This window comes from Ovis aries, chromosome 1 (assembly GCF_016772045.2).
Source record: "Ovis aries strain OAR_USU_Benz2616 breed Rambouillet chromosome 1, ARS-UI_Ramb_v3.0, whole genome shotgun sequence".
In the NCBI taxonomy this organism is placed as follows: Eukaryota; Metazoa; Chordata; class Mammalia; order Artiodactyla; family Bovidae; genus Ovis; species Ovis aries.
The window spans coordinates 177643434-177667295 of NC_056054.1; the positions used below are offsets into that span (position 1 = coordinate 177643434).

A 23862-nucleotide genomic window follows, 5' to 3' on the forward strand; every position below is an offset into this window, starting at 1 on the left:
ATTAAGACCTGTCTGTTAGGCCTTTTCATATTAGATGTCATTTCAGTGTTTTCTATCATATATGATTTGAAATCTTAGGGCTTTGCACATTTGCTATTTGATTGGAATAAATAATTTTCTTACTTATTTACCTTTCTGTTTGGAACTGGAATGGGTGCAAATTCTGGTGATACAGTACCTAGAAATAGAATTCTTTGTGGATAATATTCTTTTGCTATGTAATAGAGCAATCTTTGATTTGCAAGTAAGGGAAATAGCACATTTTCTTAGACAACAAGTGTTCTGTATTGTTGGCTTTATTAAGGGAAAAAATGATTAATTCTGAAGCTAAGGACTAAATCTAACTGGAACTAGTATATTCAGTTTTCTGTGCGGTAACACTTGAGAATCCTTTATTCTGTGAAGGACACCATTGCTTTTTCTCACTCCTACACAGCGGCTGTGCTTAGTGAGCATGCTTCACATCAAAGACTCAGGAAACTTCCTTTCTTTTTTTTTTTTTTTGTGAGATCTTAATTCCCAGACCAGGGATTGAACCTGGGCCCTTGGCAGTGAAAGCACCGAGTCCTAACTGCTGAACTGCCAGGAAGTTCCCTTTTAGGAAACTTTCTTTATTGTCTGCTAAAGTCTAAGTTGTAGAATCATTTTTAGGCTGATATATGAGGTAAGAGTCTCAGTTTTATGACTTATAGATTTAATCATTTTGAGAAAAAAAGATGCTTTCAAATCAAAATATACATTTCTGAAATGCCCTCAAAATTTTAAAATGTAAGCCAAAAGTGGAGACCCAAGTGCACTGGTGTAGGTATTGATGTCATATAGTTTTAGACTTAAAATATAACATCTTTTATAAAGAATTTACATGTATTTTACATAGGAAATCATGACCATGTGGATGAAGAAATGAAAGCAGTATGAATTTATAGGGCCACTTCAAATCTTCATCCTTCAAAAAAAATTTTTTCTGTAATATGCTTGGAAGCCAGCTTTATTTCTACCAAATCAATAGTGAACATAAGAAAGTCAAGTGGTGGTATTTTGCTTGTCGAAGGGACAGGGAACAGTGACAGAAGCAAGGAGGTGTAAAACGGAATGCAGCTTTTCTAGTAGCACCACTGAAAGCGAGTAACCTAAAGGAGGGCTCCCAGGTGGCTCAGTGGTGAAGAATCCACCTGCAAATGCAGGAGATGCAGGATCGATCCCCAGGTTGGGAAGATCCCCTGGAGAAGGAAACGGGAACTCACTCTAGTATTCTTTCTTTTTTTTTACTTTTTACTTTTTTAAAAATATAAATTCCCATGGACAGAGGAGCCTAGCGGGCTACAATCCTTGGGGTGGCAAAGAGTCTGATACAACTGATCCCACACGCCTTGCCTGGTGGTGGTGCTCCCATGCCACTGAAGTGCTCTAGTTTAGGCTGAGAGTGTTACCCAAGGGGAGGACTAGATCTGAAAGTTACTTCAAGGGTCCAGAGTATCATAAAGGGAACACAAGATGGGAAAACTGACGCTAAACAGACTGGAGCCTTATTTCTCAGTTTAAGAGGCAGCCTTATAAGACTGTAATAGTGTATAACAGTATTTGCCTGTTACACCCTGGAAAACATCCAGGGTCACTTTGGAGTGTGTGACTGGGAGGGATGTAGTGCAATCTTCCCTTTTCTCTTCTGTTCTCTGACTCCTTTACTTTTTCCGTGGTCCTCGTTTCAATCATTTTTTATGTCAGTCTTTGTAGGGAAGTCCTTATCTCCACAATAAATGTCACCCCTTTGGTGTATCTGAACTGTCTAACAAGTCTTCCTTTTGCTGCTTTGTCAGCCTTGCACTGTTACTAGCTCTCTCAATGTCTGAACTAGATGCTCTCCTTGACAGCAGATTTTCTAGTTGCTTAAACTCTGAGGGTTGCCAAAGAGCTGAAACTGTTCCAGATGACTGGAATATCAACTTATGCACCTAACATGCCTCTAACCTAAGAACAAAATTTAAATAGTTTCCAAAGTTTGCTTAACACATGCCTTCAGCAAATTGGACTCTGACTGTGTTCAAGGTAAATACTAGCCATCCTTTGTTTGGTTCCCTGGCAAGTGACTCTCTGCAGGGCTATCTTAGGAATTTGGCTGGCATTTCTTTTGTTCTTTGTTCACCATTGACCAATATGACTGTTGCTTCCCCTGCTTTTGTAGCATGGTGGCAGGAAGGAAGGGAGGAAGGAAAGACGGGGATCAGTGCCAACACCCAATGGAGTGGGCTAGGTTTGGAGAATGCAGAAATGGGGCCCCTTGTCTTTACTTCCACTTAGACCTCCTTATCTTAGTCACTAACAAAGATATGTTTCTACATTCCTAGGATGTCTGGAGTTTGTGAGTTTGTTTATTTGTGTTATCCATGGGAAATGTTCACTAACGCCTGCTTGGGGTATGAAGGTAACTTCTATTTTCTGATTTCTGAACTTCAGGAGAAGGTAAAGCTTGATGCTGAAAGGGAAAAACTAGAGAGGCTTCAGGAGCTTTACTCCGAGCAGAAGACCCAGCTGGACAATTGTCCTGAGTCCATGAGGGAACAGTTACAACAACAACTGAAGAGGGTCAGTAGCAAACAGGAATGTGCTAGTTGTTTCTTTGTTTTTTTTTTTTCAATTAAGTTCCACTTACCTTTGACTCCCTCCGTCACATAGCATAAATTTGCATAAACCCTGTTCATTAGATAACGTTTTAAATAGAAATATGCATGCTGACAGTACATATTATTCCTTGCTAATCAGTTATAAAAGTCCTTCTTGGAATCCTTCACCTCATTAATAATGCAAAAACATTTCAAGTCCTTCTTTGAAACAAAAGAGAGCTGTCACTGATGTGTAACCAACAAGACTGTCGCATTTAAATCAGCTGACATTGTTTCCTGCATTCCATTCTCTACTGCACCTTGAGTACTAATTTCCCTTGAATTTTTTTTTCCCCCCAGCTTAATTTTATACTCCTGTGCACAGGCTTTTCTATTCTCTGGTTTGCTCCCCACCACCACTCATCATTTTGTTTTTCTTTTCCTCTTGTATTCTTAGTGGCATTGAACTCATTAGCATGATCACATAATCAAACAAGACCCAAGATGCAGGGCCTTCAATATTCAGGCTTCATAATTTAAAAAAATTTTATGCAGCATAGATGTTCTAGTTGAATTTTATCAGGTGGTTCTTCGATCTTTAATATTGGCAGTGATGAAACGACCTTGCTACCTGTCTTCCTAGGTGGATAGTTTTGCAGACACTAAGAAGGCCACTTCATATTTCATAGCCTCTAGACAGCTGGGTTGTTTGCTCTAAACAGCAGCCCAGATAGGCTGTGACTATGGGGAGTCAGTCATTAATAGTTCTGGATCTCTAAAGGAGTCTAATAGTAATTTGTCCTAAATAACTAACATTTTATGATTCCATAGGAGTAGGAAAAACTAGTTTTACTCATATTACTATTTTTGTGCTTTCTTGGAAATGGGCAACTTGGTAAAAATCAGTTAAGATAGCATACCCTTGAAAATTTTTAAGATGACCTTGAATACAAAAATGTTTGATACCCCTGAGTATCACTAGGTTATGAAAATTTATAGTTGAAGCTTTCCACTGTACTGCACAGATTGAAAGAATCTTTGAGTATAGAAAGAAACCAGTACAGACAAGTTAACTACAGCTTAACAATTCTAATATTTGTAATTTATGCAATGTTGGATAAAAAAAAAATTTCAAAACTGTTTCTTCCCCTTCATTCATTTTATTGTGTACAGCTTAATTTGCTGTAAAAAGATAAAACTTCCTGTCCCTCAGTGTCCCAATTCGCTGAAAGTCTTACGATAAAAATGATTGGAAAAAGAAAAGTATTTGTAAAATTATTTTAGTTTGTACGTTTATGTGTTTATGCCAATTCACAAAAGAGATTGGGAAACTGATTTTTTTATATTTGTTTGCTATTTCTCAGCTTGCTAAAGATTTTACACAGTCACAATAGTGCTTTATTTAGAGTCAGAAGCATGGTTATACATTTTGTTCTTCCCTTCCTTTAGTTATCTAGTTATTGCCTGTATTCTTTATAAATATTCAAATAAAAATTGGCAAATTCTATTAATAACTTGGAGTCAAGCATAATATAATTAGTTTGCTTAATCTAGATTCTATAAGATAACTCATAAATTTCTGGATGTTCCAAGGATTTTGACTACAAAAGATGAAAGGAAATGATGCAGACAGCCTGTTCCACTAATCGAAGGCAAAGACTCCTTCCTCTTCCTTTCCAAGCAGACTGCAAAATTTTTATCATAAAACCCCTTTCCTTAGGAGAGAAACTGGCTTGTGCTAGCTTCTGTTCACCTGATATTAAGAGAAATACTAATTCTGTTCTCCAGAGATGGACAGTGACCAAAATGACTCTACATCAGTCCTTTGGCTTAATCAGTAAAAAGTTCACTTATTTCATGAGAAGTCCATTCATACTGGAGCTTCCTGTGTTATCACAACTCATTTCCCTTCAGACTTCAAACACTCCAGAATAGCACTTCATTACAGAGCTTTCTCCAGGGCATTTAAGCTAAATTTAATAATGTTGATTTTATTACAACTAACTTCATTAGGTGACAAATCAGACACAAGAGAAAATAAATGAATAGGAAGAAAATAATTTTCTTAGTCTGTATGCAATCTCAAATATGTGAGCCAAAACTGTAAAATGACTTTGTGCATACAACACTATGGATTTATGACTGGGCTTCTTAACTCCTAAATCATTGCTTTAGAAGCAGAATACAGTTTTCATCCAATGTTGATTTCATGGCCTGTGATTTAATGTAGTTGATAATTGGGCTTACCAATCAAATCATAGAAGTGATATGAGAAAAAAAGCTGAAGATGAATGAGCCTTTCATTTGCCAGCAGAGGCCTGGCTAGGATAGTTTACTTGTGTTTTGATGTTTATTCAGCTGAATGGTTGAGTTTGGTCTCTTGATTTAAAAAAAATTCTATACAGTGATATCTACAATTAGGAGACCTTTTCTGTTTTCCTCACTAGGTCCACAATTAGTTGATCCTTTACTCTTGAATAAGTCATTCAAGCACTATAGGCCTCATTATCCTCATGAATAACATGAGAAGTTTGTGCTAGACAATTTTAATTGTCTTTTTTCCAAATTTAAAAAAGTATGCAAAAAAGTTTTTGAATATAGTGCATAAAGACAGAGAAATAGTAACACACTCTTAAAAAGTTCAAAACTTGCTTTCAGAGGGCCTTGAGGTGTCATAAAACTATTCTTGTAATATCTCCTGGCCATACCATATCTAATCCCTTCTTTCAGTTCCTCTACTGAAAGAAAGCAAAGAAAACAAAGCTGGGCATGTAAACTTCTACCATGCATGCTGCTTGCTAAGTCGCTTCAGTTGTGTCTGACTCTTTGTGATGCTATGGACTGAGGCCTGCCAGGCTTCTCTGTCCATGGGATTCTCCAGGCAAGAATCCTGGAGTGGGTTGCCATACCACTTCTCCAGGGGATCTTCCTGGAGATTGAAACCATGTCTCTTAAGTCTCCTATATTAGTAGGCAGGTTCTTTACCACTAGCTACACATTCTCAAAAATGTTATTGGGAAGAAAAAATGACTTTCACTGAATTTTCTTTAACACATCTGTTTTATTTCCTTTCACACCTGGCCTTTGAACTTGCAGCCAGTAAAGACGTGTCATATTCTTTTAGTGGAGAAGTTTAGTTAAAATTTTCATTCAACTAGTCACACACTTGACTTTGAGCTTCCTGTATATATTATTCTGTGCTCAATTAAACTACTCTTGCCCCTAAATTCCATCTCTTGAATACTTATTCTTATCTAAAATCTTGTAACAGTTTTTTTTTCCTCCCCCAAACTGTTTTTCTTTCACAGTGTAAGTTTATATACACACATTTCAATGCTCTAGATAACTTGATCAGATGATTACACCAGAGGAATCTGAGTGCTGAGCTTAGGTTTAATTTTAAACTTTCCTGCCTAATGTGCTATTATTTTCATACAGTGGTTTAAATATTTACTAAAAATAAATTAGTGACTTTGTGACCTTCATGTGGTTAAAATAACACATGTTGCATATTAACCAGATGTGGGCAAGCAATTTACTAGCGTAGTTTATATATTATGAGCCATATGCCCACTTTGAGATTCTTTATAAACGAAAAAAAAAGAAACCTTATTAAAATTTTTGTCTCAATAACCTTTAGCCACAGGCCAGGTTTAATTGAAAGTCTTTAAAAACTTGAATATGGAAGCTTCTGTGAATAAATTTATCACTGATGTTTTAAGACTGCAGATATTTTGTTTTAAGACATAACATTAGAGTTACATCTTAATTCCTTTAGTAACAACTAGATTTGGTCCAAATTCATTAATTCTTGTAGACGTTATAAGCATGAAATCTATGATAAATTTGAAATACCCAGTTACTTGAAACCAAAACTGCTTTACATTTGGCCAATTAAAATGTAAAGAAGTTTTGAGAAATGCTGAATGTGTTTTTCACCTTGTTTTTTCTATTCTTAGGCTTTGAGAATCCACTGTCTGTGTTGGCATAATAATCCTGTTGCTATAGTGCTGGTTGTAATTTCATGGTAGCTAATAGTCCTTTTGTGAATCATCCCCAGAATAAAATTAATTCCAGAAGATAAAAAAATATTTCATTCAATTAAAAGATTTAATTTACCACTTACATGAAAATCAGAGGAGGGGGTAGTGTGTTTAAATACTGATAATAGACCTAATTTATCACAGATTTATCCAACTCTTTTTTTTTTGAAATTTGAACAAAATCTGTACTTTAGTTAATAATACTGTATCACATTTATTTTCCTGTTTTTTTAAACCAAGATAGTATTTCTTTATATTCTCGGGACTGAATTAAAAGATTCAATCCTCATTCCATTTTTTAAAAATCATCAAGATAATAAACTTTCTGGACATAGCAGTGACACTAGATGCCAAAATACATGAAACTATATCAAAGTTTTGAATAAATATAAATTAGAAATCTAGTATTCTATTCTTAACAAGTCAAACAAGTGGAACGAAAATGTCATAAGTTTTTTAGCTAGGCAAAAAGTCACGTTTTCTAAAATATATATATCATATTATACATACATACTATATATGTGCGTGTGTGTGCACACACACGCGCATATACGAAAGGTTTTCTACTATGCTTGATAAAGGGTTGAGAAAGAACAACACAAAATCCAGCTCTTTTTAATGTGTTGATTGAAAGAAATGCCCTGGCACTTAGAGCTATGAGTCACATAGCCCAGCTGCCTGTTTTCGGGGGGGTCATTAATTATTCATAAATTATATACTTAAAAAGAATCTTCTATACATACCACATTTTATGGTTCTGTCTAAGGCTCCCAAAATCAGGAGGCTTTTTGTTTTCTCTAAGTAAATGGGAGAACAATTCATACCACATGCACCAGCCTTTGCTCAGGTCCAGTTTCACCCCTGTCTTCAGACATCTCACAGGTTAGAGAACGACTCTTCTAGACTGACTTTTATGATTTCTGTTTGTTCTTAAATGTCCTGAAGATTATTCCTAGACTAGCACTGCTTAACCTTTTGAGTCAGTCTTTGTGCTTTATGAACACTGTGGTTCCTACTCTTTCTAGTAAAAAGGTTTGTAAACAATTTTAAGAGATTGACAGAAGCCCATGTAAGAACTCCAGTCTTCAAATGTTTTTGATGATTTCTCCCTTCACTAAAATTACTTGAGCATGCATTCCTATATGTACATACATATAGGTCATATAATGTTATAAATACATGTATTATATGCATTCTCAAAATATATATATATTCATTTAAAATAATCTTACATATGTTACTTTACCTGTATGTACATTAGAGAACATTTATTGAGAAATTGTAAAAGAAAAGGAAAAATAAAAATAAATATAAAGAAGGTCTAATATTTCTTCCTCACATCCCAGTGCCTTGTGTTATATGCCATTTGGGGTACATATATTCCCCTTAGAGACCTCTGATCTGTTACATATGCCAACTTTTAAATCTTTTTTTTTAAGGTTTATTTTTTTAATATATTTATTTTTAGCTGAAGGATAATTGCTTTCTAATATTGTGTTGGTTTCTATAATACATCAACATGAATCAGCCATAGGTATACATAGGTCCCCTCCCTCTTGAACCTCCCTCCTACCTCCCACCTTATCCCACTGAATCTTTTATTTTTTATAGTAAGCAACTTTGGAATATTGAATTTAGTCTTTATGCTAAAGTCTGATTTCATCTGGAAGTTTGTGAAAAATAAGTTTCTTAAGAGATTATGTCACACCTTTGGTCTGCAGATAATGTTTAGGTTATTTGTTGCATTCTTTTTATAGTTCATGATCCATTTTAAAGCCACCTGGTAGAGTTAAAGCAAGAATTCCTACAGCCAAAAAACACTCTAAAACCAATGCTGAAATAAATGCCCCCCCTCCCACCGCTACCACAGTCCCTTTCAGTTTCATCCTAGTCACCACTCTGGAGTTTAACTCCAAAGAGATGATTATCATGTTCTAATCCTGGTCAGTGTTGTAACTGGAAAAATATTTTGGAGTTTCTGCTTTTATTAATTTTTTCTTCTTGTTAAGAAGGCTGCAGCCATTCTCGTGTGTCTTGTTTTCATTCCCTTTTCTCCAAAGGATGCCGACCTACTGGATGTTGAGAGCAAACACTTTGAAGACCTGGAATTCCAGCAGCTTGAGCGTGAAAGCCGTCTAGATGAGGAAAAAGAGAACCTGACCCAGCAGCTCCTGCGTGAAGTGGCTGAGTATCAACGGAACATTGTTACTAGAAAGGTATTTTTACCAGGTGTTGTTCAATGTAGAAAGTCAAAATATATATACCCCTTGCTATGAGACAATAGTGATTGTTAATATAGCTATAGCATCTGTCCATCTGTTCATATATCTATCTGAATATCTTTGTGTGTTTTGTTACATTTGGCAGATCATGGAGGCTGCCATGTGCATGCCAACTGATACTCCAAACTAGATAAAGTGAGACTTGGTATAGTTAGTGTTACCTGCTGTAGATGTATGTATGAGTGTCTGATTCTTTTATGTGAACACCAAGGTACAGAAAATCAGAAATCTAGATATTTATTTTAAATTACTTGCTTTTGCAATCATAGTAACTTGATTTAAAATAATTTGTTGAAAAGTCTTTTGGAATTTCTGTTTCCAGACCCAATAGTTTTCAAAGCTGGCTGATAGCTTATTACTATTAGAAGCAGCCGTGGGGAATGGTATGCAAGTGACTGCGTCCACCCAACCCTGAGCACCCAGATGTCGAGTCCAGAATTCATCTCTTGTTCCAAAATTTATAATCATCACCCCAGTGCTCTGTAGTAAACCAATAAAATTGAGGGAAAGGAAGATGGAGAAAGTGACACTTTCAGTTTAAACAAGAAATTCCATAGTTTCTCTTCCCATGAGGCGTCTCCTAAGGTGAAGTCAGAAATTCATTTATGTTCTAAAACAAGATTTCCCATTGACTTATGAATACTTGAAATAGATTCCAAATCACTTGGTCTTAGGTAAAGAAAAGCCTTGAGCTTGTGAGTTCAAAGAAACTGCTTCACAGTCTGGATAATAATAACTGCGTACCTAACATTGGGTGGGCTGCCCTGGTACTCCGCTGGTAAAGAATCTGCCTGTGGTGCAGGAGACCCCAATTTGATTCCTGGATCAGAAAGTTCCCCTGGAGAAGGGATAGGCTACCCACTCCAGTATTCTTGGGCTTCCCTGGTGGCTCAGATGGAAAAGAATCCACCTGCACTGTGGGACACCTGGGTTCGATCCCTGGGTTGGGAAGATGCCCTGGAGGAAGGCATGGCAACCCACTTCAGTATTCTTGAGTGGAGAATCCCCATGGACAGAGGAGCCTGGCGGACTACAGTCCATGGGGTCACAAAGAGTCAGACACGACTGAGCGACTAACCACACCTAATATCAATGAAATATGGTCACTGCACTTCTAGTTATAAACACTTCTCCCTTTTCCAGGACAGACAACAAACCCTTAGGTGTCTAATGTACATCTTTCTATGGTTGATTTTTTTCCCTCCAGGAAAAAATTTCTGCATTGAAAAAGCAAGCTAATCACATTGTCCAGCAGGCTCAAAGAGAACAAGATCATTTTGTGAAAGAAAAGAATAATTTAATAATGATGCTGCAGAGAGTAAGTATTTCCTTTCAGTACTGGTGAGAGCAAAACACAGGTTCCAGTTCAGGGAAAGTAGCTTCCATCAAACTAACTGCCTTTTAATGAATGAATTATAATGTAAGGAAGGCTTTTCTATATGCATCTTTATTTAATCTTCCACATTAATAAACTGATGCTCTGAATGATTAACTGTAATTCAGAAATAAGCAAAGACATTTTCTTCATGTTTTTTCCACAGCGTGAGAATCCAAACTATGGGTAATCTGTATGTTTTCTGATTTTCTTCTTAAAAAAAATCTTATTTTTCATCAAATAGGTTAAACGTAGTCTGCTCTTTTTACTGCTCTCAGACATTTTGGCTCAGTTGCTCTGGTGTTTTGAACTCTAATTATTTGCATATGGGTCTTCTTGGCAAATGCCACATTGGATTTTGGCTTAATTGGTGGGGTGAATGCCCCATGTGGGTGTGGCAAGGTCATCCTCATCACAGGGACTGTGTCCCCATCCACTCAGCTTCTAACATGCTCCATTAAAGGATTTCTTTTGTCCAAACTGCAGCCTAATTTTCTGACATAAACTCTTAATTTCAGGGATAAGACACAAAAACTTAAAGTTGATGGGGCTAGTCTCAGGACTGGGCCTTGCATGCAGGCCGCTTAGAAATGGGACACGTGGGATCATGAAAATATGAGATGGACTCAGAGTGGAGTGCAGGAGAAAACAAATCTCAAATGATGGATTAAAGACAATGCTGCACCATGGTCCCATCTAGAAGAAATGGAGTTGGAGCACTCATTCCCATCTTTACAGCTTAGCCATTTTCAGGTTGAAAAGAGAAAATTGGCCCTTCACATGCAATCATGAGTTCACTGACAGTGCCTCTGCAGCCCACAGGAATCCCTGTCAGTTCCCCTCCTCCTGCTTCTTCAGCGCCTGGACATTGCCAGTTGAAGTTGGACTTTCCAACACTATCCTCTACTCTGGGGGTGAACTCTGGTGCTATTAGGCTCCCCACCACCTTTTGCACACAAGATTCAAAGGCACAGCTTAAATTAGATTGTGCAACATATAATATTTAAGTAGTTGCTGAAATTTTAGCAAAAAAAGGAAGAAAAATCTCTTAGTGATAGATTTTTAATGGATAAGCACAAAGTAGAAATAAGATCTCCTCATTAAAATATATAATTCTGTTGTAAAAACTATGTCTTAAGATTTTTGTTTTCCCAAATTGACCTATAGCTACACCTCAACCCCAATAAAAATTCCAGTGACGCTAAAATTTGCAGTTGATCTTCATTATTCATGGGGTCCATATTTGTGACTCTACCTAATCACTAACCTTTGTAACCCTAAAATCAATACTTGTCATGCAGTCATTGATGGACAGGTGAGCACAGAACAGTGAAAATTTTGAGTCACCCAATGGACATTCATATTCTCAGCTGAGGTTGGACAAGACAGTGCTCTGCCTTCTTGTTTTGCTCTCATGCTATAAACAAATGTCCTTTTTGTAGACCATTTGGTGCCATGTTTTCATGTTTTTGTGCTTTTCATTGGTGATTTTGCTGTTTAAAATGCCTCACAAGTGCTAAAGTGTTGGCTGGTGTTCTAAGGGCAGGACGGTTGTGATGTGCCTCATGGTGAAAATACATCTGTTAGATAAACAGCTTTCAGGCAGGAACTATAGTGCTGTTGGCTATGAGTTTAATGTTAATAATCAACATTGTCTATTAAATAAGATGTCTTTAAATGGAAACACACGTTAAGACAAAGTTATGTAGTGATCAGTTGATGAAAACATTTTGACCAGATGCCCACAGCAACCCAACCTTATATTTCCCTTTGGAACAGTGGGTCAGTATTCAGTACTTCAGTGTTCATGGCAACATTATAGAAGGTAATCACTGCAGATAATGGGAATCGAATGTACATGAAAATGTAAAGGGCATAGCATGGTCAAGATAACTTTGAACAAGAACAAAGTTGGAGGATTTATACTATTTGACTTCAAGTTTTACTGTAAAGCTATAGCATTTAAGAGGGTGTGGTGCTGGCATATAAATAGACATATAGATCAGAGGAACCGAACAGAGTCCAGAAATAAACTCACATATACTGTCTATTGATTTTTGACAAAGGTTCCAAGACAATCCAGAGGGAAAGGAAAGTCCAGCTGGATCAACTGGGCAAACATGGAAAACAATGAATCTCAATACTGTTTATCCTCATGTCATGCATATAAATTAATTTGAGACAGATTATAGGCCTAAACATAAAAATTAGCAAGATAAAGTTTCTAGAAAATACAGGTGGGCAAGTATACCTTCATGGCCTCAGGGTAAACAAAGATTTCTTAAAGCGTAAATGACAAAAAACTTGTATACAGAGTATATTAGAAACTCCAAAACTCAAAAATAGTAAACAACCAACAAATAAAATTTTAAAAAACAGACAAAAGGCTGCAGTTGAAACATTTCACAAAAGTTATGTGAAGTTATGTGAAGAGTCCATAAGTCCCATGAAAGAGTGGCATTGTTAGTCATCAGGAAAATACAAAGTTGACTCAGCTTAATAGATTTTGTGTTCCTTCAGGAAAAGGAAAATCTTTGTAATTTGGAAAAGAAATACTCCAGCCTGTCTGGGGGGAAAGGGTTTCCTGTCACCCCCAATACTCTGAAAGAGGTAAGCTGTGATTTTACATGTCCACTCGTTATCACCTTAGAACTCAGGAGATGTGCCTCCGTTTTCTGGGATTAGCTGACTGGGAAACAGGAACTGAAGTGACTTGTGAAAGCACTCAGTGCTTTGAGGTTTTCCTGCCTTTCCTGATTTATGCTTTGAGAATTTCAGGGATTATCTTTATGTCTGATGCAGATGCTGTGTGTGTGTGGGGGGGGTACACTTTGCTTAATAGTGATATGGGTTACTTTGGGGATTCAAACATTTAGGATCCAAAGCCAAACTAGTCTTAATAGCTCTTCTTTCCTCTTGCATTTTCCTTTCTCAGTTTCTCATCTTTCCTGCTTTCTTCTCTTTTTCCTACCTCTTCTGGAATGTGAAAAGCCCCCAAACATCTCTGCCCTTTTCTCCCAGTGTTGTCTGGGTTATTTTGCCCTAAATTGGAAAAATCCTGTTTACATTAAGCTGTACACCCTCTTTATCCCAAACGTTCATCTTTCCCAAGACTCCGTCACCGCCCTTTCCCAAATATCTTTTTATAGAGCTACACTGCTATAATGGTAAAAATATTTTAACTCTAATTTGGAAAATTAGAACCCTGACCAGAAAGAAATAGTTTTCTTGATCTTTTTTTTCAAAAAGCTAAAGAAAAAGCTTGCTTATGCATAAAAATTTTTCATAATAGCAAAAACCACTTTATAAACTGCTTTAAAAAAGCAGTAAAGTTAGGAATTCCTTCATAGAAAATATTTTCTGTGTGTGTGTGTGTGTGTATGTGTGTGTGTGTGTGTGTGTGTGTGTGTGTGTGTGTGAAGTAAATGCTCATCACATAACAGGTGTGACTGATACGTACTTTGGAAGCATTTTGTGAACTGTTTCCACAAAAGCTTTATTAGACCATTCCGTTATGGAGTTTCTCTCCATTATTTAGAACACAGGCTGGCAGATTCACTGCATAAAGGATGCTTGTGAATGGAGTGTAGAGGAATAAGATTATGTCAGTGAGGTGGGCAGGGGCTGGCTCTTGTGAGTCATGTTAAAGAAATATGGTTTATTTTATGTGGATGGGAAGCCACTGAGTGGTTTTAAGCAGGGAGGTGATGTTATTTGAGATCCATTTGTTAAAGATCATCCTGAGCTGCTCTACTGGATTATAAAGAAGAGTTGCTGGAAAACCAGTGTGGCAGTGATTGTAGTATAAGTTGGAGGTGCTAGTGACTTGAATTTGAACAAATAAAGAAAGATGGACAGAACCAGCTAGATGCAGAAACGCTTTGGAGGTAGAGTTGACAGTTCTTGCTGATAGATTGGATGTGGGAGTGAAGTACGTTAAGGGCATTGTCAGGAATGCTGCTGTTAAAAATTCCAGTTTGAATAATGAGGTGGATGGTGAGAAGCTGTTACTGAGATGGAGAAGACTGGGGAAAGAATAGGTTTAAGTAGAAAGGTGTGCAGTTTGACTCTGGATATGAGTTTGAAGGGCTTGTGGCTTCCAAATGCATTAGATAGGGTCTAATGGGAAATAGATGGGGAAACAGTGGAAACAGTGTCAGACTTTATTTGGGGGGGCTCCAAAATCACTGCAGATGGTGACTGCAACCATAAAATTAAAAGACGGTTACTCCTTGGAAAAAAAGTTCTGACCAACCTCGATAGCATATTCAAAAGCAGAGACATTACTTTGCTGACTCAGGTCCATCTAGTCAAGGCTATGGTTTTTCCTGTGGTCATGTATGGATGTGAGAGTTGGACTGTGAAGAAGGCTGAATGCTGAAGAACTGATGCTTTTGAACTGTGGTGTTGGAGAAGACTTGACAGTCCCTTGGACTACAAGGAGATCCAACCAGTCCATTCTGAAGGAGTTCAGCCCTGGGATTTCTTTGGAAGGAATGATGCTAAAGCTGAAACTCCAGTACTTTGGCCCCCTCATGGGAAGAGTTGACTCATTGGAAAAGACTCTGATGCTGGGAGGGATTTGGGGCAGGAGGAGAAGGGGACGGCAGAGGATGAGATGGCTGGATGGCATCACTGACTCCATGGACATGAGTCTGAGTGAACTCCGGGAGTTGGTGATGGACAGGGAGGCCTGGCGTCCTGCGATTTATGGGGTCGCAAAGAGTCAGACACGACTGAGCGACTGAACTGAACTGAAGGTCTCTTTACCTCTTGAAGAATCAGATCTTTCCGTTTCTGTTAAAGAGTTCCTCTTTTTCTCTGCAGCCCTCCTGTTGTTGAAAGCCCACTGGGGTATTGACTGTATTTGTGTGTCTGCAACTCTCAGGTTTGTTGCGTGGCTATGTGTTCTCTCATGCCCAGCAGACTTGGCTCAGAAGAGGTTTTAATTTTCTTTCTTTCTCTTGTCTTTCTTTCTCCCCCCAACTCTCTCATTCTCTCTCTTTTTTTTAAAGAATGATGAATTTATATCCAACTCTTTTAAATAAGTCCCACTTTTGAAAAATGACATACATTTTTAAGCAATTAATTAGGTTATTACAGTTATTGGGTTATTACAGTTATAATAGGTTATTATATGAATCATATAGGAATCAAATTTCGGTTTTGAAAGATTCTACCAACTTAGCAAAAGAATAACTCAAGTTGCTACTCTTCATTCTCATTATCAAATATAAAATAAATTTGACAACCCAATTTTCAACTTCCTTTCTTCAATTTAAATTATAAAACTTTACATACTATCTATTGTCCCTTTCTGAAGTGCAGAACTAAATTCAGCAGCATTTTGATATCTTCAATTTATGAACAGTCAACTCTGATTTTCTCTACTTTGTCAGAATTATAAACTCTCAGTGAAAACCTTATTTTCCCATCTGGGATTTTTGCTTCACCAGCATAGCAATATCTTACCTTTCCTGGAGCCACTGTCTGAAAAGATTGATGGACAAGTAGAACTTAAATATTAAATTTAACACAATTTACTTTTAAAAGAGAAATGCTAATTTATACCCTTTATTCTTTTTTCATACTGTTTTATTCATCTAGTGAAAATATGAATGGTCTGTAAATTACTTTCCATGGTAATTTACAAGGGCCTTTTCCTCAAGTATAAATTCAGAAATTTTAATTCTCAAGGATTTTGATTCATGGGTACTTTCTCTAAGCTGAAGCCACAACCGAATCATTGAATTTAAAAGTAACTGAAAATTCACTGCTTTAGAGGGAAGTTGCCTTAAACTGAAACACTCTTGAGCTGCAACTTTGCCTTAAGAGTGTGTGTGTGTGTGTGTGTATGTGTGTGTGTGGGCGAGCATGTACATTTCTCTTGCTAGGGAAGGCTCACAGGAGAATAGTGTCCTTTTTATTTTCATTTTGTTGAGATGCCTAAAAGCTAGATTCGATTACAAATAAACTACTGCTTTGTAAACGTCTTAGTGCAAAAGTCAGTAGTCCTTAGTCTATATTTATTCATCCTCTAGTTTGTCAGGCAACAGAAGAAAAAGAGAAAATCTTAAAGATTTATGGAAAAGTCTCTTCAATCAGAGAGTGGTTGCACTGTCGATCTTATGTCTCAGGTGTATTTTTGTGTGTGATTATTTCAAATGCTGTGTAGTGACAGCCTTATTCAGTCAACAGAATGAATGCTGATATGGATGGATATTTTTAAATCAAAGATACTGGGTTATTTATAATAAGTCATTTTGATTTTATCTGAAAATTTACTTTTAATGTTGGAAATACAATGTTTCAAGATTAAGCACCATACATCCATTTTAATAACTGATGATTGCCTTAATGAAACATTTGATAATACCACAGATATCTGGCTGTGATGCTCTGAGCTAACTCCATTGTACTGGAGCATTAATACTCTCGCATGCTTCAGCTCTTGCTTTCCTCATGTGTAATGTATCAATTCCTCCTTTTAGGGCTATATCATTGTAAATGAAATTAATGAGTCATGTGGCAGTTCCACGAATCTCCCCCCTTCCACTCAGTTCCCTGCTGATGCTGATGCTGCTGCCACTGGGCCTACCACCGCTGTGCTGATGAGCCAGCCACAAAGTAAAGAGGTGTGTTGGCATGCCATTTCATTCAGTCACTGCTTTCCTCATGTCAAAAATTAACCCATGGTTAACAGAAGACAATGCTGTGTGAGACAAAGATATGTCTGGTTGACCAGAGGGCTGGAGTGATGCTGAGTTTGAAAAACAGACCAATTTGGGAAGTAATGCTCTACTAATAATAATACTTGAAACCGTGAAATATGGTACAGAGTATAGAGTACTAGGAGAAGGAAGTTCAGAAGAATAAACTCTATCTTAGTGTTTTAGCCCAGCCTAGGTTTCTTAGAAACCAAAGAGACTTTCTAAAATTGTTGGTTTGAAGCACCTTTCCAGTTTGATTTTGTATTCAATTTTGTTTTACGGTACGGATTTCTTTTTTCATTTTCTTCTGCTTTAAAACATCTGGGGAGAGACAAATAATAGTAAATTAAAATACCTCCTACTGATCCAAGTGTGGGATTTGAACATAAGGCTAAATTTAAAGACACTCCCCGTCATTTATGACTCCTTGAGTAACATATAAGAAAACAGAACAATGAGATTATCGATTTCATTTCTTTGTCTTATTCTTTCATTTCATATGGACACATAAATACTTTTTTTTTCTCCTTTAAAGCAAAGATCGTCTGTCTGTTCTGGATTTATGTTTCCTTCCACTCTTTCTTCTCATCCTGTCACTCAACCTCCATCAGCCCCTTGGCCTGAAGTCGTGGCTACCTCTGTCGATTCTTTCCCTTTAAATGACACACCTCCTCCTCTACCAGCTAAGAAACACAGAAGGCAACAGCAGCAGGACCAGCAGGTAATTAGGAACTGGCATTTAGAGTTTGGAGATTTTACCTTGACACCAAACTTACTGATGTGAAATCTTTTCTTCAGTTTTTCCAAAGATATTTTTTTAAAAGGTAAGGTGCATACTCCTTTTTTTAAAAGAACATTTAGCTTCCCTGGTGGCTCAGAGGTTAAAGCGTCTGCCTCCAGTGTGGGAGTCCTGGGTTCGATCCCTGGGTTGGGAAGATCCCCTGGAGAAGGAAATGGCAACCCATTCCGGTATTCTTGCCTGGAGAATCCCACGGACAGAGAAGCCTAGTAGGCTACAGTCCACGGGTCGTAAAGAGTCAGACACGACTGAGCAACTTCACTTAAGAGTGTGGGGATTGTTAGAGAGCTTGAGACCTTGATTGTCCTCTCCTGGCTTTTGATATGTTGGAGCTAGTTTCACATCCTCATGCTTCAGTTCCCATGCAATCAAAATATTGTAACTTCAGGTATTTTTCAAAATCATAATAATTATTTCCATAAAATCCATGGTATACAAAGTTGCTATGTCAACACAAAATATTTTCCTTACACATTATTGAAACCATAATAGTAGACACCATTCCTCTGCTGTGATTCAAAACTTCCTTAGCATTTACAAATGTCTTATTTCTTCCTTCTAACAACCCCATGAAATATGCACTATATCTGTATTGATATGTCGGGAACTGAGACTCAGTGTTGGTAAGCAGCTTGTCCAGAGTCATATCACAAGCAGTGCATTTGGTCCATAGAACAACAGTTTTTTATTACATATTTTAAAATAAATAATTTATTATTCCAAACGTGTTGCCCTCTTTTTAGGACATTTTATGAATACTCATGGACTGCCCTAGTGGCTCAGTTGGTAAAGAATCTGCCTGCAGTGCAGGAGACCCAGGTTTGATCCCTCAGTCAGGAAGATCCCCTGGAGAAGGAAATGGCAACCCACTCCAGTATTGTTGCCTGGAGAATCCCATGGACAGAGGAGCCTGGTGGGCTAGTCCATGGGGTCTCAAGAGTTGAACATGACTTAGCGACTAAACCACCAAAAAATTTTGATTTGACACTTTAAACTATAATCAAATCCTTACATGAATTTGGCCCCAGAAGATCCTAAGGTGTCAGTCAATAGACCTCCCAAAGTAGGTGAGCTCTGGTTCGTTATGCCTTTCTCTTACCTTTCTTAACTCTACCTTTCCTATCTATTATCTTTGGTTAAAGGTCCATATCTCCTCACTACTTTTAGGTTAATAAATGTCTAGCATAAATAGATAGTTGTTAAGTTAAAGTGCAGATATTCTTCATGATTGGCATGTTGGAAGATTGATAGCAAATTTGATATCTCAGAGTTGCACTAATTTTTAGATATTTCAAAAGGCCGAGTTTAGTATTAAAATGATCCAACCTAAAGAACCTCTAAATAGAAAATAACTTTCCTATCGAAGACATTTTGGGGAAGGCCAAGAAAAAAGTGGGTAAGTTTCAAGTTGGTAAAATGTTGCCTTAGGAATCTGAAAAAGAAAAAAAAAGTGAGATGGTCAACAAGAGGATTTTTAAATGTGAGGGACTGCTATGGAGGCTCCTTGGCCAACATCTTTTTTTCAGTCTAGAAGGATGCCTTATATGGAAACATCATGTGGATTTGAAGTATGTTTATGTGATTGAAACATGATTCCATCTTTAAACCAACTTCCCTGTTTATGCTTTCTCTTCATCTTCTTCCTTCTCCCATTTCTTACTCTCCTCACTCTGGGATCTGTGCCATCACACAGAACTGTCCAGACAAAGGGGGAAACTACTTATGCTTTGTCCACTGACTGTTCCTCCATCCACATGGCAACCATCATGATAACTTATAAGTTGTCTTGAGGCCCCCAAGGCAGCTGGCACTACTGTCAAAGTGACAGGTGGATTTTTCTGAATTTTTCAGTAATAAATTCTTCTCACGTCTGTGTATCTTACCAAATGTTAGCCCAAGTCTCTTGGTGAACATGAGTAGAAGTTGAATAATTTTTTTCTAGTCTGTGTTAAAATTCCAAAGCTTCTTATAAATGCATACTTCTTAATTTCTTTAGTGATCTGTTTCAATTAGTCAAGTTTTGCTATTCTGCTTTACATTTGCATCTAAAGCATTTTAGAAGCCTGGAAGAAAGGAAAAAACAGCACCAGGAAGGCCTCTATCTGAGTGACACTTTGCCTCGAAAGAAAACCACACCTTCCATATCCCCACATTTCAGCAGCGCTACTATGGGGAGAAGCACCGCCCCAAAGGTAGGACATGGGGAGAGTGGCGAGCCTCACCGTCAGTGAGCCTTTCTGTCCTTATGTTGACTGACATGCAAAGGCCTTAAAGAAAATGCTCAATAATAGATCGTTAAGTTTGCTTGTTGGGCAGACATCATAACTGAATTGCACTTTCTATCTTGTTCAGAGGACGTTTGGAATTGTATGCTCTGGGACCAAGGCACCTGGTCTAGGGTGTGTTCTGCCACCACCACACAAGTGGTGAGCGGCATTCACTTCCGTGACCCACTCCCAGGTTGCATCCTAGATCTGGAAATTGGAGGATGTAGGCTCTGGATTCTAGGAGTATTAGCAACCAATATTTATTGGATCGTTTCTTGGAACCTGACACTGGGCTACGCCTTTTAGGTGTATCGTTTCACTGTAAAACTCAACACCATGCAGTAGAGGTATTAATACTAATTAGTATCTCCATCGTACACATGGAAAACTGAATTGGAAAGAAGCTAGGTGAGTGGCCCATGTGTCCTCAGCTGGTTGGCATTGAAGCTAGAATGTCAACCCATGTGGTATGATGCCTGAGTTGCCCTTGCTCCTGTTCTGCTAGCTTGCCTGAAGAGTCATGGCAGGATGAAGGCAAGGGCAAGAGAGAAGGAGGCTCTGAGTGGGACAGAAGTTGGAATTCTTCTCTTGCTCTTAATCAGAATAACTTTGTTTCTTTTTATCTATTTTATAAACTGGTGTTCCCAGAATGTTTTACACTAAGATTGTGTTACTTTAAAGGGTGCTAAAACCGCCGGGACAGTTAGTAGGATTCTCCGGTGTTTAGCCCACTTGATCACCAGGAGCAGATGCAAGCTGGTGCCCCTGAAGAGTGTGTGGATCTCCTCTGTCCTTGTGCATGACATGCATGCGTCCTTGCCCTGCCTCTGCTCTCTGCCCCTGGCGCATGAAGGACTTTTGAGTTTTTCTCGAAGGTGGTTCTAGACAGTGTTTTCCCCATCTGTCTTCACTTCTGAAACTGCTCCCTGTGGAGGAATGGCTGTGATGCTGAGGCTGCTGTGAAGCTCTGGGGGCGTGACAGCAACTGGTCTGTACCATTTAGCATCAATACATTGGTTGCAAAGACCTGCCTTCTGCGCTTAATTAGGAGTTAGGCAAACAGCGATGTGGCTGTGTCCGAAAGGACCATTGGGCTTGTAGCTTGCCTGAATTGTTTCCTCCTGGTTCTCACAGGGCCACCTGCCCCTGGGACAGAGCAACAGCTGTGGCAGCGTGCTCCCCCACTCGCTAGCAACCATGACCAAAGACTCAGAATCTCGGAGGATGCTCAGAGGTAGGTATCTTGTGAGTCTGGGTCATGCCCTTTGTCAAGCATTAGAATTTCTCAAGGAGAGGGAATCAGAACAGAATTGGGGGTCATTAGATAGGGGATCAACCAAAGTCCTAAATGCCACTTTTTAATTTTTATTTTTTAAATTGTATTGATGTATATATAGTTTACAGTGTTGTATTAATTTCTGCTCTACAGCAAAGTGATTCAGTCAGCTTTACTCTTTATGTGTCTCCTTAGAGGGAGAATGTATATATAAATCTTATTGTTGTACTGAGATAAGTTTCCCTATATGCACACGTGGCTGGTATATTCCCATTGTACTTTTTATAAATGCAGTGGAATTTTCCATTCAGAAAGGCCCCTAGAGAATTACTAACCTTCTTATCTGATTGAAAGAAAGAAAGAAAATACCCCTGAGAGTCTGACAGATTACCACCCACTTAGCTAAGTCGCTCTCCTGGATTGTGGCTGAGCCACTCTTCCACTGCAGGAATGACTCATTGAGCTAAAGATTCACTGAGCTAACACACAGAATTAGTGGCCCAGCGCAGACTTTCCTTTAGGCCTTCTAATATGGGTTGAATTTTTATGTGGTTGATAGGTTTCAGGTAGACTTGGATTCTCAGCATGCTCTATTTCTTTGAAATAATACATTGCATTTCTAATGGGATTCTCAAGCAGTCTGTGTGTGGCTGGAAGAAAATACTCTAAGGCAATTCCAGAGGTGAGCTCCTTGTAGAGAAGATTAGATTTATTGTGTTAAAATGGGGCTTTAGGTCAACTTATATTGGCCTTGACTTTTGAGCAGGTATGGTGCTAGGTAGCAAAAATGCAAATAAATGACATGATCCTTGCCCTTGAAATACCTAGCCTCATAAGGAAGACAGAAACATAACTGATAATTTCAATCAAATGTGGAAAATGCAGTGTTGGAGGTGTGCCCAGGATGCTGACAGGATGATGGACATCTTTCCTATCAATGCTTTCATTTTGAAGCTATTCCCTCTAAGGTGGCTAGGATGCAGTTCTGACTGCCCGGCATCTTTGCTAATGTCACCAGAGAATAATCACTATTACCATCAGAAATATGTTTATATACTGGTATATATATATGCATGTATGTATAATGTGTACGTGTGTGTGGCTAAGTGAGATGTACATACATATATGTATTCTTGAAACAGGATTTCATATCATTACCAGTGTGATTTAAGAGTTAACAGAGGCTATGGTATTCATAAAAGTGGTTTATAGTATGAGAGGTTTCATTTATTTTAATAAAATACATTTGACTTAACTTCTCTTTTATCATAATTTCTTAAACTAAAAGTACCCCATAGTTTATAAATAATTAAACATAAATGAGTATATTTGGCTCTCACTTATTACTGTTCACTTGTGGGTCAAGTCTATTTTCTGTCGAAACATTTTTCTGTGATATTTATAGACTTCTTTTTGAATATTTTTCCCACGGGCTGAAGACATCAAAGTTCAGATTGGCCACAACACATACTTTATGTTGAAAGTTTTTTCCTTAAAATAGAGTAAGGAAAACTAGACCTGTATACCAAATAGATTTATAAAAATGAAGGGCTGTAAACAATATCGTTTAAGAGGATTCTTGTGAGACTATGGTGAAACTGAAGGGGTGTTTGATCTCTGTTTTTCTCATCTGTGTTCCCCTCAAATAATGGGATTCCCCATGTTAGGTTCATGGAGAAAAAGCTGAGCCAATTCCCTCAGGTCACATTAGGTACCCTCTGCCAAATCTGTTGTCTTTGACCTGTCTTTTGTGCTCCTGTTCGCTGGTAGGTCTTTTGTGCATCCCAGAAGTCTGCAGCCTCAGACTGCTGACTGAGTGGTATTCCACCTGGTGTTCCTCTTAAACAATTTCATGTGGTGACGATGAGACATTTCCCGAAGAAATAGAGAAGCATCATGTGTGTGCTGATGTAAGAGATTGTGATATATCTTATGAGGCCAGCCTGCCGCCTTTGGCTCCCTCACCCAGAGGAGAAGTGGGTAGGGACTGCAGTTTTTAGAGCTACAACGGACCATAAAAATTGGCAGGATTTTCTACTAAACCCATATAGGTGGCGCACAAGGACCAGGAAGGATGAATCATAATTTCATTTAGAATTGTTTCATCATCAATTGTTGGTGCCATTAAAATAGCAAAGTAAACTAACCAAGTAAAAAGTCCATGGTTTTGAAAAAACTGGACCTTGCACATTTTTCATTAACTCAAATGAAATAGACCTTATCATTTTCACGACTTATACCATTAACTTAAATGAACTGTTTTTTTGCTGCTTATTCATAATGGATGCATCAAGGACAATGGTGTGAGTATAAGCCTTCCTTCCATAAGCACTCTTGTGATAGATCTGACAGTGTGAGTCATGCAAACAAAGATCTCTGAGAGCAGAGTTTAAAGCAAAGAGCCCAGGAACTCAACTCTTAAAGTTGAAATGGTTATTGGCTTTTGTACAACTTGTGAACCATCCCTTTGTAAGCTTTAGAATGAATGAAATCTTTGTCCTTTTTCTTCT

At 38.0% G+C, this 23862-nt stretch overlaps 1 protein-coding gene across 17 annotated transcripts in view; it reads left to right on the forward strand.

The window, feature by feature from the left end:
• The window catches only part of PHLDB2 (pleckstrin homology like domain family B member 2), a 241618-nt gene that overhangs the window by 192536 nt on the left and 25220 nt on the right, over positions 1-23862 (forward strand). For 4 of the 17 annotated variants that reach the window (XM_060417562.1, XM_060417560.1, XM_060417564.1 and 1 more), the window contains 8 exons: positions 2455-2583; positions 8704-8859; positions 10133-10243; positions 12821-12910; positions 16792-16935; positions 17546-17731; positions 19861-20001; positions 21211-21310. In XM_060417562.1, the coding sequence (XP_060273545.1) occupies positions 2455-2583; positions 8704-8859; positions 10133-10243; positions 12821-12910; positions 16792-16935; positions 17546-17731; positions 19861-20001; positions 21211-21310 (1057 nt within the window). The remainder of the gene's footprint in view (positions 1-2454; positions 2584-8703; positions 8860-10132; positions 10244-12820; positions 12911-16791; positions 16936-17545; positions 17732-19860; positions 20002-21210; positions 21311-23862) is intronic. The other 13 variants (XM_060417575.1, XM_060417585.1, XM_060417565.1 and 10 more) reach the window with 5 other exon arrangements.